The 18,779-nt window shown below is 41.8% G+C and overlaps 1 protein-coding gene across 8 annotated transcripts in view; it reads left to right on the top strand.

The window, feature by feature from the left end:
• zmym2 (zinc finger, MYM-type 2) overlaps positions 1-11,379 on the top strand; it is a 64,689-nt gene extending 53,310 nt beyond the window's left edge. For 4 of the 8 annotated variants that reach the window (XM_061791259.1, XM_061791265.1, XM_061791261.1 and 1 more), the window contains exons 22-24: positions 3,149-3,376; positions 7,718-7,841; positions 8,193-11,379. In XM_061791259.1, the coding sequence (XP_061647243.1) occupies positions 3,149-3,376; positions 7,718-7,841; positions 8,193-8,385 (545 nt within the window). In that variant the 3' untranslated portion in view covers positions 8,386-11,379. Of the gene's footprint in view, positions 1-100; positions 965-3,148; positions 3,377-7,717; positions 7,842-8,192 lie in introns of those variants that run through there. The other 4 variants (XM_061791263.1, XR_009790988.1, XR_009790989.1 and 1 more) reach the window with 4 other exon arrangements.
• The last annotated feature ends 7,400 nt before the right edge of the window (positions 11,380-18,779 follow it).

Below are 18,779 nucleotides of genomic sequence, written 5' to 3' on the forward strand. Positions count from 1 at the left end.
TTTCAAAGAGTCTACCAAGATGGCGGCCATTTGTTACGTTGCTAGTTTAAGTGCATCTGCAAAGGTTATTTTTTTTCATTTCTTTATTCTGTCCACACAGAGCTGGCATTTTGGGAGCCCAAATCCGATCATTTTTTTAAACCAGGTCCCAGAGTGGATAAATCTCAAAACGCTGCCATCGTGTTCCTATGTGTACAACACACACACATCTTTCCTGAAACGACAACACGGTTGTGCCACTTAACATGTGACCGTGTGTGAACATTAACAAGAAGTTTACATCGCATGGCTTCTTCTGTTTTTGGTGACTTCCTGTGGCAACTTTAGAGACACACAGGTTTAGCATACATACCCCAATGTTTTAGCGTATTCGTGTAGACACGCACATTTCTTGAAATGATTCCGTGTTTAGAACGACTCCGTTTTCGTGTGGACATGGCCTCAGCTGAAACACGCTTGTTTTCAACTAGCATTAACTGACCGTATTTTCCAGACTACAAGCCGCTACTTTTTTCCCGTGCTCTGATCCCTGCGGTCTATGTAACGATGCGGCTAGAATATAGATTTAGAGAAATCTTTCACAAAAACTGGCCCCATGCGAAGATCATCCTTTTCTGAGGTCTGCCAGTGGTCTTAAAAGCGTGTAGCAGTGTGAAAGAATCTACGATCACCAACGGATTTCTAAAGGCTGGACTGCTACGTTAGGAGAACAGCACAACTTCAGCGGTGACTGTGTCTCGAGATGAAAATGACATTGAGAGTGACAGAGAGACTGAAATGGTGTGTGACGGAGACGTTCAGAGGCTCTTCAACTCCGAGACTGACAAAGACGACTTCAGTGGTTTCAGTGAACAGGAGGAGGATGAATAAAAACAATGACTTTTCTGTTATGTTTGAGCCATTTTACTGCTGTGTTACAGGAACTGTTTGGAAACAAGGTATCTGAATAAACATTTACAAAATCTTTCTGTGTAAATATCTAATTTCATCACGTATATATCCGCGGCGAATAGTCCGGTGCGGCTAATATATGTTAAAAAAAAAAAAAAATTCTACACAAAATTGGCGCGGCTTATAATCCGATGCGCTCTGTAGTCCGGAAAATACGGTATATATTTGTGGGCCAGAGATCTGTCGTTTTTAATGGTCTACTAACATTAACTTATTTTAGTTTTAGCTGAGTCATTAGTTGTAAATTGGTCGAAAGTAAAATTTAATAAATTAGCATGTCAACTAGCGGGTTGCGTCTCGTGATTATACCACATTGCTGTTCACATCCTGACAAGTTGTGATTGTACTTTTGTTATATGAAGACGCTCACTCTGCAATACAAATATGGATGAGAGTAGATCAGTGATTCTCAAGTGAGGTAGTGGTACGCAGGCTGCCTCTACTGGTAGGCAGAGTCACATAAAGGTTCAAGCTGTATAGAATAGGTTTAAACTTTTCTTTTAAAATCCAAGACTCTACTTTTAAGTACAGTTCAATTGTTTTTAACTTTTAAGTACAATACAGTTGCATTGAATCTTTTATAACTGTCCAACATTTATTTTGGTAAAATTTTTAACTTGTATGCAATACATTTTGATTGAATCATTAAGTACAGTTTGTATTACAACCCCAATTCCAATGAAGTTGGGATGTTAAATATAAATAAAAACAATACAATGATTTGCAAATAATGTTTGACCTATATTTAATTGAATACACTACAAAGACAAGATATTTAATGTTCAAACTGATAAACTTTGTTTTTAGCAAACAATCATTAACTTAGACTTTTTTTTGCAACACGTTCCAAAAAAGCTGGCACAGGGTCATGTTTACCCCTGTGTTACATCTTTTCTTTTAACATTCAATAAACGTTTGGGAAATCAGGACACTAATTGTTGAAGCTTTGTAGGTGGAATTCTTTCCCATTCTTGCTTGATGTACAGCTTCAGTTGTTCAACAGTCCATGGTCTCCTTTGTGGTATTTTATGCTTCATAATGCGCCACACGTTTTCAATGGAAGACGGGTCTGGACTGGAGGCACGCCAGTCTAGTACCCGCACTCTTTTACTACAAAGCCATGCTGTTTTAACACGTGCAGAATGTGATTTGGCATTGTCTTGCTGAAATAAGCAGGGGCGTCCATGAAGAAGATGTTGCTTGGATGGCAGAATATGTTTCTCCAAAACCTGTATGTACCTTTCCGTACCTGTATGTATGTACCTTTGCGCTTGCATAGTAGAGTTTCAAGTTGCACTTACGGATGTAGCGCTGAACTGTATTTACTGACATTGGTTTTCTGAATTGTTCCTGAGCCCATGTGGTGATATCCTTTACACATTGATGTCAGTTTTTGATGCAGTGCCGCCTGAGGGATCGAAGGTCACGGGCATTCAATGTTGGTTTTGGGCCTTGCCGCTTAAATGCAGTGATTTCTCCAGATTCTCTGAACCTTTTGATGATGATATGGACCGTAGATGATGAAAACCCTAAATTCCTTGCAATTGTACGTTGAGGAACATTGCCCTTAAACTGTTTAACTATTTTCTCACGCACTTGTTCACAAAGAGGTGAACCTCGCCCCATCTTTGCTTGTGAATGACTGAGCAATTCAGGGAAGCTCTTTTTATACCCAATCATGGCACCCACATGTTCCCAATCAGCCTGTTCACCTGTGGGATGTTCTAAATTTGTTTGAGCATTCCTCAACTTTCTCAGTCTTTGTTGCCACCTGTCCCAGCTTTTTTGGAACGTGTTGCAGCCATAAAATTCCAAGTTAATGATTTGCTAAAAACAATAGTTTATCAGTTTGAACTTTAAATATCTTGTCTTTGTAGTGTATTCAATTAAATATAGGTTGAACATGATTTGCAAATCATTGTATTCTGTTTTTATTTAACACAGCGTCCCAACGTCATTGGAATTGAGGTTGTATATTTAAGAGTTAATCGAGTTAATGTTGAAACTGCATAATGTTACAGTGGCTTACAATGATATTAAATGACTTTTTAGGAATAAAGCCACTGCCTAGTGTATGATTTTTAGTATTTTCTGTGGCACTTCGTGTAAGAAGTTGTAGAACCACTGCATTAAATCACTACTTTGACCTTACCACACGATTTTATATATTTATTTATTGACAACCCCCCAATCGTAGGCTTAGCCTGGAGCCGTGTGGACGAGCGGTGCCTGTGGGCGGGCGGGCATCTGGGCGGCACAACGCCCGCCGTCCTTCTGCGCTCACTGGTCTATCTGAACGCCAAGCGCCTCCGCCTGCACAGCACCCAGCAGCACCGACGGCTGTCCTTTGCCCAAGTCTACGGCCCGAGGGCCATGCACCCAGTCATCACCGGGGAGAGCCGCGTGTCTTCTCCTGTCTCTCAGGGTGGGTGAAATCATCTACAGTCATGGAAAAAATTATTAGACCATCTAGTTTCTTATTTATTTTAATGCCCGGGTACAAATAAAGGTACATTTGTTTGGACAAATATAATGATGACAACAAACACAGCACTAAAGAGTTGAATTTAACAGCTGATATCTGGCCATTTTCCATGGTTTCCTTGATAGTAGGGCTGCCACAAACGAGTATTTTGATAGTCTATAGGTCACCGATTATTTTTGCAATTAGTCGACTAATCATATTTTATATTAGGGCTACACGATATAGAAAAAAAATGACATCACCTTTTTTTATACACCTGCGATATATATTGCAATGTCAAATAATACAGGATCAGTGTTGGGAAAGTAAATTTTCTATGAGAACCAGTTCAAAGTTCAGTTCATCATTCCAAAAATGAACTAATTCAGTTCGTAGTTCATAATTCAAAATTTTGAACCGGTCCAAAAACAAACTAGTTCATCCATCCATTTTCTTCCGCAAATCCGAGGTCGGGTCACGGGGGCTGCAGCTTAAGCAGGGATGCCCAGACTTCCTTCTTCCCAGCCACTTTGTCCAGCTCTTCCAGGGGGGAATCCAGAGGCATTCCCAGGCTAGCAAGGAGACCTAGTCTCTCCAGTGTGTCCTGGGTCGTCCACGGGGCCTCCTCCCGGTGGGACGTACCTGGAAGAACTCACTAGAGAGCTGTACTCTGGGGTGATCCGGAGGCGTTGCCAGGCCAGCCAAGAGACATAGTTTCTCCAGCGTGTCGTGGGTCGTCCACATGGCCTCTTACCGGTGGAACATGCCCGTGACACGGCGTCCTACCCTGATTCCCGAGCCACCGAGGAATAGACTTCCAGACGGACCCTCCTCTCCAGAACCTCTGAAGAGACCTTACCAGGGAGGCTGAGGAGTGTGATCCCCCTGTAGTTGGACCACACCCTCCAGTCCCCCTTCTTAAAAAGGGGGACCACCACCCCAGTCTGTCAATCCAGAAGGACTGTCCCCAATGTCCATGCGATGTTGCAGAGGTGTCAGCCAGGACAAAGCCACAACATCCAGAGCTTTTAGGAAGTCCAGGCAGATCTCATCAATCCTCCGGGCCCTGCCACAGAGGAGCTTTTTAACCACCTCGTTGACCTCAAACCCGGAGATAGGAGAGCCCGCCTCAGAGTCCCCAGACTCTGCTTCCTCTTGGGAAGGCATGTCGGTAGAATTGGTCTTCTAAGTATTTGGCCCACCAACTCACAACGTCCCGAGTTGAGGTCAGCAGCGCCCCATCCCCACTATACACAGTGTTGGTGCACTGCTTTCCCTTCCTGAAACACCGGATGGTGGACCAGAATTTCCTTGAAGCTGTCTGGAAGTCGTTCTCCTTGGCCTCACTGAACACCTCCCATGGCTGAGTTTTTGCTTCGACGATCACAAATGCCATATTCCAGTTGGCTATCCGGTACCCATCAGCTGCCTCTGGAATCGTACAGGCCAAAAAGGTGATGGGTCCCTCTTTGTCAGAAATGGAATCTGCCACAATGTATTCCTTTTTAGATGCTCGTGTATTATTGTCGTGCTGCCATGAAAGGCGCGTTCGTTCTCATGTTTTGAATTGCATTTCTCTTCGGCATTTGGGCTTAAACCCTTAAACATCCAAGCACTGCTGCTACACAGATCACCGTAGTTTTTCCGGGTACGGCACAGCTGACCCGGAAGACAACTATTGCGCATGTGCGTCCTGCCGCAAGCAGACAACAGGGCAGTGCGGTGAGCATTGGGAGGATTCAAGCGCTTTTGACAGAAAAACAAATCTCAGAAATAAAAATAAACTATGACATTGAGGAATGAATAAATGGACGATTTTGATCGTCACATTGTCGTGACTAATCGTGGCAGCCCTACTTGTTAGTCACCAAAATTACTAGGAATACAAATAAGCTTAAGCATGTCAAAGCAGATTGGTGTCTACCAACGGGATGCCGTCAAGCTGAAGGAGTCCTATCGGGCCTTTTTGGCCTGTGGGACAGGTGGATCGGTGCAGCGTCTTCAGTGATGCGGACTTTGTATCGATCCGTTGTGGTAATGATGGAGCTAAGCCGAAAGGCGAAGCTCTTGATTTACCGGTCGATCTACGTTCCTACCCTCACCTATGGTCACGAGCTGTGGGTCGTGACCGAAAGAACAAGATCCTGGATACATGCGGCCGAAATGAGTTTCCTCCGCAGGGTGTCCGTGCTCTCCCTTAGAGATAGGGTGAGAAAGTCTCAGAGTAGAGCCGCTGCTCCTCCACATCGAGAGGAGCCAGATGAGGTGGCTGGGGCATCTGATTTGGATGCCTCCCGGACGCTTCCCTGGTGAGGTGTTCCAGGCACGTCCCACCGGAAGGAGACCCAGGACACGCTGGAGAGACTACATCCTTCGGCGGGCCTGGGAACGTCTCGGGATCCCCCCGGAAGAGCTGGATGAAGTGGCTGGGGAGAGGGAAGTCTGGGCGTCCCTACTAAAGCTACTGCCCCCGCGACCCGACCTCGGATAAGCGGTAGAAAATGGATGGATGGATGGATGTCAAAGCAGCTGCATTTTGTGCGGTGGTCATTGTATTCTTCAGGTAATAGTATACTTTTAGTGGTACCAGGCATTAAAATGAACAAGAAATTGAAGAAACAAGGGTGTTGTAATAATTTTTTCTATGACTGTGGTTGAGCGTATAGTTGAAGGCGGGGCTAAGCATTGACACTATCATATGCAAGTCTACAATAATTCTACCACTTATTTTCTTTAGTATTTGTATTCATTGATTTCTTCACTGGTTAATTGATGTATTGTAAAAAAACAAACAAATGTACATTTAACATTAGTATTAGTACATTTATTTTTTATCAAATTTTAATTATATACAATCTCTAAAAGTATTTGAACGGCAAGGTCAATTCCTTTGTTTTTGTTGTATACTGAAGACATTTGGGTTTCAGATGAAAAGATGAATGTGAGACAAAAGTTAAGAATTCCAACTTTTTTTTCATGGTATTTACATCGAGTTGTGTTAAACGTGCTCAGGACAGAGCACCTTTTGTTTGAACCCACCCACCTTTCAAGTGAACAAAAGAATTGGAACGTGACTGTGGCTTTGGGTTTCACTTGTGAAAGTTGCATTTGCTGTTAAGCAAACATGAAGACCAGAGAGCTATCTATGGGAGAAAAGCAACCCATTTTGAAGCGGAGAGAAAATCGATCAGAGCTATTGCACAAACATTGGGCATAGCCAATACAACAATTTGGAATGTCCTGAAAAAGAAACTACTGGTGTACTGAGCAATAGACATCGAACAGGTAGGCCAAGGGTATCAGCAGCAGTTGATGACAGAAACATTGTGAGAGCTGTGAAGAAACACCCAAAGATAAGTCGGAGACATCACTGCCAACCTCCACAGGGCAGGGGTGAAGGTATCACAATCCACTGTTCGAAGAATACTTTGAGAGAAGAAATATACAGGCCATACCACAAGATGCAATCCACTCATCCGCAAAAAGAATCGGAAGGCCTGATTGGATTTTTCAAAGAAGTGTAGAGATGAGCCACAAAAGTTTTGGAACAAAGTTTTATGGACTGATGAGACCAAGATTAACCTCTGCCAAAGTATGGAGAAAGAAAGGATCTGCTCACCTGTGAAGCATGGTGGAGGTAATGTCGAGGCTTGGGCTTACAATTTACGGAAAAATGCATCCAAACTAATCAGGAGTAGCTTCATCATGCAACAAGACAATGACCCAAAACACACTGTCAACACAAAAAAGGACTTAATCGGGGGGAAAATTGGACTGGCCAAGTCAATCACCAGACCTTAACCCAATAGAGCATGCGTTTTACCTCCTGAAGAGGAGACTGAAGGGTTAAGTTATTCACTTTTTAAGTTAATTTAATGGTCTGTTCCAATACTTTTGCTCACTTGAAAAGTGGGTGGCTTCAAACAAAAGGTGTTCTATCCTGAGTTGTTTAACTCGTAGATGTAAATACCATGACATAAACGCTGGAATTCTGAACTTTTCTCATATGCATCATTTGATCTGAAACCCAAAAACAAAGGGATTCACATTGCCGTTCCAATACTTTTGGAGGGGACTGTATATCTATATGATGAAATTTTAAATTGAAAGATGAGAATGTATTATTTATTAAAATTAACTTTATTGATGCATTTTTTTCCCCCCTTGCACATCTGTCCATTTTTGAAAATTGAGGCCCCTGAGCACTAAAATCTGTCCACCCCTGGTATGATGTATACTTTATAATGTAGTACTCTACATAGTTAAGCATGTAATATAAGGTATGCTTTGTTTGCCTCATAGTAGAAAAGGACTCTCGCAAGAGGAAGCTGGACCATCAGGAGTGTGAAGAAGACAACGACATGGGACCACTTGGTCCTGTCACGGAGCAAGAGCAACACCTTTTCTGGCTTTACCGCTCTAAGTGGTGCGTTCAATATCCTGCCTCACTGGGTTCTGTGTCTGCCGATTTATCAGTTAATTGGGTTTTATTTGTCAGGACAACTTTTTTTAATACATTTTGAACATTAGCACTGACAGAATACTCTCTCTAAATTGTGGATTTTCACCAATAGCGGGTGGGTCTGCAACGTATCTTGCTGAAATGTTTTAAGAGTATGTCCTGTGATTTTAACTCCATGCTGTTCACATCCTGAATCTTCAGTGATGACCATTGGACGATGAGGACTTCCTGTCCAGCTTAGCCACAACCCCACCAAATTGAACCGCAACACTTTTTTTTTTTTTAACCACTGTCTTGTCTTTCCCCCTGACCCAGCCCGGCGTCATTGCTGGAGTGCTCGGACTTCTTCTATGCTCAGCCTGAGGCCGCCTGGGACGGCAACGGGGCCTGGTTCACCTCCGAGCCGCTGGAGCGCCACACGCTGGAGACCCTCCTCGCCAGAGTCCTACTGGTGCGGGACATCTACACGGACTCGCAGGAGCAAGAGGAGAAAGGTGGCGCCGAGTAGCACGTCTGGTTTGGACGCGTAGATTGTTAGTTAGATCCACAGGAAGACCATAGTGAGTAGCTCTTCCAACAATTTCTTATGTAAACCTCCTTCATTCCTACCACGGAGCTGCATGAGACGCCGCCCATGGCTAGAAAAACTGGGCACGGGTGTGGGGTGGTTTTCCAGAATGTTCCTGGGATTGTTTTGGGGATGGGTGGCATCTGGACAGTTACGGAATGTTTTAGCCTGCTAATGATCCCGATATGCTGTCACCAAGCCTGAATTAAACGCCGGTGATGTCGTTTGGAGAGTTAGTTTAGGCACAAGCCCATGCACCTGATTTAGGCTTTGGAAAAGACAAATCAGGAGAACTGTTAGCATGTACTCTTAGCATCCCATACCTGAAATGCTTTTCATTGGACAGCGAGTGGTGCTATGATGTCTGCAGGAAGAAGTCCAATATTTCAGAAGGGACGGGTAATTCGGCTGCCATACATTTTGTCCTTTGATTGATGTCACATCCGTTGAGAAATGGCACCGCCATTATGCGCCTTGAACCTTTTCTCAACGTTGAGCTACATGCTTTCTGCTGCAGAAAAAGTCCTAGTATTTCAGAAGGGACTAGTATTCTGGCTGAGAAGTTATAGCACACCTGTCCTGAAGTGGCCAAGCATTTTGTCATTTGTAAGTCACATCTATTGAAATATGGCACTGGTATTACATGCACTCAAAGATGTTTCGCAATATTTGCAGATGCGTGCATTTTGCTCCAGAAAAGTTATAGATCCCCTGTGTTGAAGTAGCCAAGCTTTGAAGTTACATTCATTAAGAAATGGCACTACTGTTAACACGCCTTAACAACTTTTCCACCAAATTTTCAGAATCCAGAATTTTGCCACAAAAAAAGGTAAAATGTTCCAAAGGGAGAAGTATTTGGGCTGAGAAAAAGCACGGCTGTTACATGCTCTTAAATTTTTTTTTGCAAAATCTGGAGATGGGATGCTATTTGCTGCAGAAAAACTACAATATTTCGGACGGGAGAAGTATATTGGCTGCGAAAAGTAATAGCACACCCGTGCCTAAGAAGCTGCACATTTGGAGAAATGCCGTTCCTATTACGCAGCGTTTAATAATTACAGCTACATTTTTTGTGACACTATGCTCACAGGAAAAGCCAAATTGTTCGGCATGCACAAGTAATTGGGTTGAGCATAGTAATTAGTTAGTCCATGCGTTTTAAGTTTCATAGCTGCATTCTTTAGACAGTGATTCTGTTTGCCCAATAGCTTGGAACGTGCAAATATTTAAGCTGAGCAAGGCAATACCACACCCGCCCCGAACTTGATGTACATTTTGTCCTCTGATTGACATCACATCCATTGAAAAATGACACTGCTATTTCCTTTTGTCACTTTTGGAGATGCTTGGGTTTTCCAGCGATGCCATGTTTGCCCAGTAGCTTGAAAGGTGCAACTATTTAGAAAAGTAATAACACACCCGCCATGTGACATTTTGTCACATCTGTTGTGAAATATCATCGCGCATAGTTAAAACTTTTTCTTTTTCCATTGTAGCTCTTAGTCCAATTGCTTGTAATGTACAAGTATTTGGGAGAAAAGTAAGTTTAAAAAGTTTTGTCATCCAGTTTGTTGTTTTCAGAAGTCCAATATTTCGGAACCTACAAGAATTCAGGTTGAGCAAAGTTATACCACATCCGTTCAGAACTAAAGCTACTTTTTTTAATTTATTTTTTTTATTGTAGCATCCGTTGAAAAAAAGAAAAAAAAAAACCTGTTCTTGCACCTACAAATATTCGGGCTGAGAAAAAAGGTGGCACACTCGCCATGAACTAGCCACACATTTTGTCATTTGTAATTGCAAGATTGAGACTTATTACACTCTGTTTAATTTTATGGTGACTTGTTTTCAGGAGAAATCCAGTATTTTGGAATCTGAGTATTCGGGCTGAGCAAAGTAATACCACACCTGTTCTGAACAAGAGGCACATTTGTCTTTTGATGCCACGTTTGTTAAGAAATGGCACCCTGTTTCACACCATCAAATGTTTGCAGAATTTGGAGATACTTTTACTATACCTATGCTTTCTGTTGCATTAGTAGCTACCTACCCCCCATACAAAAGAGCAAAGTAGTTTGCAAGCAGCCACTAGACGGTGCAATGGCCACAATATCTTTCCAAGCGACATCACCATGGCTCTTCCGAGGCTCTGCGAGGCTAATAAGCTACACATTGACATGCTGCGTGTCTCCGTTAGCTCGATGTAGTGTTGCACGCTAACTAGGTTCAGATTGTTTTGGCGGCGTCTCTTTGACAAAGAAGGGGTGGTATGAACTGGTATGGTCACAAAAGGGACAAAAACCAAACCCCGAACCATTTTTTTAAAAAACATATTTATTTCTCCTTATTTCTCCCTGAGTCCTTTTTGTACTTTTTCTTCTTTCCCAAGAAGCTTGTTTAAAAAAAAAAAAATACATAAAAAAATAAAAAATTTAAAAAAAGCAGACACTCCACAGAAAAACGTGAAGGACGGACCTGGTCACTGGTTTTTCGTTGTCCCGTTTACTTTGATGCTTCATTCATTTGGTTTCTCCCAAGAAAATGAAAGCTAAACTCAGGTTTGCATTGGAAGGATTCACCATCACAATGACTTAAAATTCATATTATTACTACTTCCTGTATTTGCTTGGTTTAAATTATGGCTCTTGAACTTAATTTGAACGAATTGCAGTGATGAGTGGAGCATCTTTTTCTGAGTTAAGCGCTGTTTGATCTGCCTACAGGGATGCCGGTCGGGTTTGCTCCTCAGTACTAGAGTCAAATAGGAAAACCTTTACGCAAGCCCGTCGGGGCGATGTCGGTGCTGACCCGGGTGTCGCCGCTGACTTGGGTGTGAATGTGCCTCAGTGTGTAAATATGAACGTGTGTGTGCGTGTGCGTGTGCGCACATCTGCTGGTGTGCTTGTGTTCAATAAATGACTTTTTTTTTTCTAACCACACGCCTTGTTTTTATTCAAAATGAGAGAGAGATGGCAGCCAAGTAAGAGAGGTTAATCTCGTAAAGTGCATGCAGTACTATCTTGACTTACAAGTGTTATATGTTGAATGTTTATAGAAAGTCCTTCACAGTTAACCCCACCCCATTTGCAGTTCAAATAGGAAAAATCCACGAATTATGATGCCCCCTGCCCCAAAAGGGGTTGTAACAAGATGGTGGCAAAGGACTACTTTTGTCTAAAATAAAACTTCAACTCACTTCAAATTGTTTGCTTGGCACCGAAGAGTTACTGTTCTTCGTTTGGGTGAGCACAAAAATAGCAAATTGAGTTTTTCCCAGAGGTAGCAAAGAAAATGCAGTGAATGCCAAAGCGCAAATATGTGGGGGTTCACTTTATTTCGGAACTGACAAATAGGGCTGAGAAAGCTAATAGCACACTTGTCCTTGAATAGCCACCTATTTTGTCCTTTTCTTCACACACATTTGAAAAATGGTCTTGCTATTAACTGTTAAAAGTAAGGTAAGTCATGCAGTCGACAATCTGAATTGGAAAGTGTTGACTTGTTCACAATTTAGGTCCATGACCACCACAAAAGCGCCTTAATCTCAATTTTTGTCAGAGGTGGCAAAAGTACTCGCACTAGAAGTACAGATACTTGTTTAAAAAATATAGACAAAGATTTGACTCCTTTACTCAAGTAAAGAGTACAGACAAAGAGTAGTAATTTTACTCAGTTATATGATGTCAAATAGAATTAGGCTAAGAGCTTCTGGAGCAATAATAGTTCTCCCTGAGGCTTAATAGAAAGAAACTGCAGAACACACAGCAATAAAATGAGTACGAATAAAGAGAGTCCCTTTTGTCCTTAACAGACCAAAGGTTCTTTGCTTTCACCTACATAATTGCATTTGTGTTCATTGTTCCAATGTTAACATTTCAATCTCCGAATGCGAGGTACAGACAAAAGAAACAAAGCTGAGATCTTAAATTTTAGGTTAGCTGTACATTATTTGCACTCATAAAGACCGTTGTATGCTTCGCTGTTACTTTGTCCTCATCTTGAAACCGATAGTTTTCATTTGTACTTGTTTTTTTAGGTTGATTGACTGCACATGGTGTCTGATGATACTCATCTGCAAATAAAGTGAAGCAACCGCCTGAAAAAATCTCTCCTGTTCATTGAGCTAAGGGACTGTACATAAATACTCAAGTGCTGATACCTGAAAAATCGACTTAGGCACAGCAACAAATTGTACTGCGGTGTGTTACACAGGCCTCTGCTTTTTGTCTTGCACATTTTTCTCCAGTAGGGAGCGATATGATAGCACTTTGAACTCTGACCCCGACTCCCAGGGGCACCATGGAGGTGGCGTTAGCGTCAGGCCTTGTTGCCTTCACTTGTGTTGATCAAACTAAAACCAATTGGAATGTATAAAGATGGCTTGTTTATGATTTATATAATTTACCCCCACGCTCCAAAGTCTGGATGGTTGCAGGTAGCCAAAATGGGTCACTAAAGCTTTATTTTGTCATTCTTTGTCCGAATTGGCCAGACTCCAATTACTGACCCCATTCAAGTGCCGCCTGTGAGTGTAAAAACATTTTTTGTCACCCCCGCAGACCCTTTTTTTTTTTTTTATTGTTCGGGCTCAATCCCCGAGCCTTTCAGGGCCCACAATGAGAGCGCTGCGCTCAGCAGGGGCAGCGAGGTGCGGGGGGCAGACTAGGCGGCCTACCGGCCTCCTCCGATCACATGGCATGAACTAATGTGGTGGTTTAATGATGAAACAACAACCCCAAGGGTGGGTGGCAGACTTGGGAATGGATGACTGCTGCATTTCCGGAAGGAGGAGCCCCCCCCCCCCAGGTTTAACTGGAACACCATGTGTTGTTGTTTTAATGCTATTAAGGTTGGTTGTTTGACTTACGAGTGCCCTAACTTGAGTTTTTCTAGTTATGAGCAGTCATTAGGTTGAATTTTTCTTTTTTCTTTTTCTTTCTTTTGCCCCCCACCACACCCACCCCACAAGTAAATTGAGGTATGAGCGTGGTCACAGAGCAAATAAAATTTCCAAGTCTGTACATTTGGGCTGAGAAAAGTGATGGCACACCTATCCTGACTTCGTCACACATTTTGTTGTCTGAAGTCAAATCTGCTGCTAAATGGAGCTGCTATTACACTATTACATAAAACTTTCACAGAATTTGGATATGCGTTTTTTAATTTATCTTTTTTTGCAGAAGTCAAAACAAAACAAAAGTATTTGGGCCGAGAAAAGTAATAGCACACCTGTTCTGAGCTTGTCACACACTGTCCTTTGTTTTGTCACCTTTGTTGAGAAATTATGCCGTTAAATTATCCAATGACTAATTCGATTTCTGCTGAAAATGACCAGTCATTTGCAAAGTGGTAGCATGGCTGTGAAAAGTAATAGCGCACCTGTTCCGAAGTAGCTGCACATTCTGTCCTTTGGTGATCTCACAATCCTTTTTAAATTAAGATGCAATTACATTACATGCCATAAAATTTTCTGTTTGATTGGATGTTTGCAGAAAATGTCCAGTAATTTGGGATAAAGACGTATTTGGGTTCAGAAACACTCGTTCCGAGCTAGCCACACAGTTTATGCGTTGAGAAATGCCTCGGCTATTGCGTGCCTTAAAACTTGTGTACAGTATTCTGAAACTGAACAAACGGCAGCGCCTCACCAAAGGTCCACTTGAGCATCCGGTCATTGTAGGCCGAGAGGCCACGTCCTGGCCTGACCTGTAGGTGTTCCCGCGGAGCTTTTTCTGGCACCCAACCCTACACCACATCCCCCTCACTTCGTCCAGTGTACTATGGTCAAAACCAGCTACATGACAGCAATGTTTCATCAGTGCACATAGATGGACGATTTATTTTTTTTTAATGGAGGAAAGATGTTAAATCTATATAAAATGCATTGTTCTAATGTTAGTAAATAGGAGTAAACAGAATTTGCAATTTAATTTTCAGAATTCATTCTGGCCACACAGCTGTGGAAAGTCTTTATTTGGTACATTAACATTTGGTATTTTTGCTATTTTGAAAACAAGTACAGTACATAAAACAGACCACAAGTGAAACAAAGTCATCACACCCCAACAAATACATAAAGGTTGTGAGAGTGTGAGGGAGGGCGAAGGGGGTGCAAGGTATTTGTCCTGTGGGCAGAGTGTGAATGTGTTCGGTGATTGAAGGCTAAAAATAATCTGGCAGCTCTGCTCTGGACACTTTAGTGACAAACCTTTCCAGGAGCGCGGAACAACCTCCAAACCTCAACACATACAATAGCGTATGTCATGTGAACGCTTGTGAGAGTGATATCACATTTCCGAGTAGCAATCAATGCACATTAAACGGTTAAAAAAAAAAATAATTATGAAACAATGCTCGGTTGCATTCAGTGATGCTGAACTTTCCTTAGTCCTTGAACACACCGTTTCTAGGTTAAAAACGTCGACTTTGTAATAAGTGAAAATTTGCAATATAATGTTTAATCAGGTCATCAGTGAATTTTTGCAAAAAGAAGTCCTCTGTATGGCGGGGAAGAAGTAAAGCAGGTTATTTGTAGGTCGTCTATTGTGGGTGACGAAGTTCAAAAACCCTAACCCTTGTCAAATATCCTTACCAAGTTGCTGTCAGTGAAAATTTTCAGAAAAATCTTTACCTTGTCTTTTTGAAAACACAACGCAAACAAATGTCTTTACCCTGTCACTTTTTAACACGGTCGTGTCTTTTTGTGAACATTTTCACTTGTCCCATGTTCCATTTTCAAAAACGCAGCGTGAAAATCTCTTTACCAGCTTTTCCTTACTATGTAAAAATTCTCAAAATCCATGCGGGAACCTGTGCAAATGTGATGGGAACACATTGTTTTCTGGACTGTTTCAAACTCCTTGTCCAACATTGGTACCACTGTCCTATTAAAAATATACACGTGAAAAGTTAACGTGGGTGTGAGGCGAGTGACTGGTGAGCTCTTGATCTCCCGTCACTCTGCAGCCACTGGACACCCCCCCCCAAAACTTCTGTTCGGACCCGCCTGAGGGTTACGGTGCCACCTTCTACGTACAAATGAGTCATATATATATATATATATATATATATATATATACACATTTATATTATATATATATAATATATATATATATATATTATATATATATATATATATATATACATTTATATTATATATAATATATATATAATATATATATAATATATATATATATAATATATATATAATATATATATATATATAATATATATAATATATAATATATATATATATAATATATATAATATATAATATATATATATATATAATTAATATATAATATATATAATATATAATATATATATATATATATAATATATATATATATAATATATAATATATATATATATAATATATATAATATATTATATATATATATATAATATATATATTATATATATATATATATATAATTAATATATATATTATATATATATATATATATATATATTATATATATATATATATATATATATATATATATAATATATATGTTAATATATATATATATTGGGATTTGTGAACACATCCCCGACTGCGCCATACTGCTGCCCGGTTTCCAACTACACCGAGTGGACCGCGCCACAGAGCTATTGGGGAAAACCAAAGGTGCCGGGATATGCTTCCATAGCAATGAAAAATGGTGTACCGATGTCATGGAGCTCAACACACACTGCAGCCTGGACTTGGAGTCGCTGTTTTTGAACTTTTCAATCTACTCGCCGCGTGAGTTTGCTTCATTCATACTCGCCGGTGTTTACATCCGCCCGACTAACATGCAAACACTGGCTGACCAAGTAAACAAATTTGAAAAAAAGAACCCAGATTCACTCCTCATTATTTCTGGGCACTTGAACAAAGCAAAACTCAAAGTACAAATAAATACATACGTTATATAAATACAAGCAGCACGTTGACTGTCCCACCAGGGAAAACAACATTGTAGACCATTGCTATACCACGCTGAAGGACTTGTACAGTGCTGTTCCCCTTAAATGTGCGAAGCCTGTGGTGAAAACAGTGAAGAAGTGGACCAATGACGCAAAGATGGAACGAACTTCAAGACTTTTTAGACTGCACGGATTGAAGTATCTTTGAAACTTCAACTGGCAGCTTGGATGAATATGTGGACACTGTTACATCCTACACCAGCTTCTGTGAAGACGTGTGGACCAACAAAGACATTTTGCACGTTAAGTAACAAGCCGTGGTTCACTGCCAAACTTCGCCAACTTTGCCAGGCTGAAGAGGACACCTATCTGAGTGGGGACAAAGCCTTGCACAATCAAGGTCAGAAACCAGCTGGCAAAAGAAAGCAACATGGCCAAGAGGAATTATGCAGAAAAGCTGGAAAAACTGTTTGCTGCCAACGACGGCCGCATCAGTTTGGCAAGGATTACAATCACTAATCAACAACCAGCGATCATCCTCCCCAACAGAGAATAATAAAGGACTGGCTGACGAATTGCATACCTTCTACTGCAGATTTGAAAAGGACTCTTTCACTCCCCTCACCCACCCAGCCGCACCACCAACGACCACCAACACACCTCTGACTGACCATTCATGAACAGGACATGAATATGTGTCTTTTAAACAACAAAATATCAACAAAGTGGCAGGCTAGAACAGTGTGTTCCACTCCTGCTTGAAAGTCTGCGCGGACCAGCTTGCTCTAGTTTTCATGCAAATTTTCAATAGATCTTTGGAACTCTGTGAAGTCCCATCCTGCCTCAAATGCTCCACCATCATCCCAGTCCCCAAGAAATCTGCAATTTCAAGACTGAATAACTACAGACCTGTCGCCCTGACATCTGTGGTCGTGAATTCCTTTGAACGCCTCGTGCTGGACCACCTCATGAGCATCACAGGACCCCTGCTGAACCCCCTGCAGTTTGCTTATCGAGCAAACAGGTCTGTGGATGTTGCAGTTAACACGGTGCTGCACTTCATCCAGGAACACCTCAACGGTGCAGGGACCTACGCAAGGATCCTGTTTGTGGCCTTCAGTTCTGCGTTCAACACCATCATCCCCAAACTCCTCTTCTCCAGTTCAGCGTCTCACCTGCTATCTGTGGTGGATTTACAGTTTCCTGACGGGCAGGACACCACCTCATCCACATTTAACAGACAATAATAAAGTCAATATTGTTAAAATGAACATAATTACTATATATTTTCAAAAGGATTTTAATGCTGACAAATTAGCTATAAGATAATTGTATAATTCATCAATGTATTTTGTTTTTTTTGACAGAATAAGTTCTGAGTTGGAAAGATCTTAATTTTTTACAACCTAATGTGCTGGGGAAGAATTTATTCCAATCTAGTAAGTTATATAAATTACTTTTTGTTTTGTTTTGTTAATAAACCTGTCCTGTTCAGCTGCATGGCCTTGCAGAATGGTGGATCTGTATGCCTTTGTGCTGGAACAGTTTTACTGTGCAGCAAAGGAGTTTGAAATACTCCCTGTGCTTATTTTGAATTTTTTTTTATTATTCACCTGGAAGCAGAGCCGGACAGAAAAGGATTTTAGGGGGCGACAAGTAATTAAAGCCTATAGTGTGTCTATCGAACTTATTAGTGAATGAACCCCATATCACATGCATGTTAGTCAACTGGTGTACGGAGTTGCTGAGCCAGCACATCGAGGAAGGGTGAGCCCCACCCACAAGGGGGGGGGGGGGCCGAGTCAGCAAACCCGTCGAGCAAAGGACCCAACCAGAGGGACTCAGCCGATCCCCCCTCGCCCAGGACCTGGCGGTCCCGAGCCTGACTGAAGCGCCCCAACCAGTCCCAAAGGGAGGGCCACGGGCACCAGAACACAGCCCCCCCATGCCCGCCTCCCCCTCCCACCTCCCCCACCAAGCTAGCCTGTACCTATACCTGCCCTACCCCCACAGATGGGTGTATGATGCATTAAAACTAGAGGACCGGCTGAGCAGTGAAGGGGGGCGGCGACCAGACTGGAAACCAGCACAGATGTGCCAGCACCCAGCCCGGCACCCGACCCACCATACCTGGTGGCAGTCCCCCATTGAGTGTGCCCAATGTGCGGCGTATGTACAGTTTGAGTACTAAAAATGTGCAGTGTGTGTGAAGTAAGACTCCTGCGGTTCTGGCCCGGCCCGACCGGCCGGCAGACCACAGAGAAAAGGGGGGAATTCCTACCCCACAAAACCTGAGGTAAAATAAAATAGTAACATAATTAACTTTTTAAATGACCCAAAATAATACTTTTTCTTCTATTTTAAATTCAAAAGTATTAAATACTATTATTTGATTATTGAGATTTTAGCAGACAAAAGATGAC

The sequence above is a fragment of the Phyllopteryx taeniolatus genome, chromosome 12 (assembly GCF_024500385.1).
Source record: "Phyllopteryx taeniolatus isolate TA_2022b chromosome 12, UOR_Ptae_1.2, whole genome shotgun sequence".
Lineage (NCBI taxonomy): Eukaryota > Metazoa > Chordata > Actinopteri > Syngnathiformes > Syngnathidae > Phyllopteryx > Phyllopteryx taeniolatus.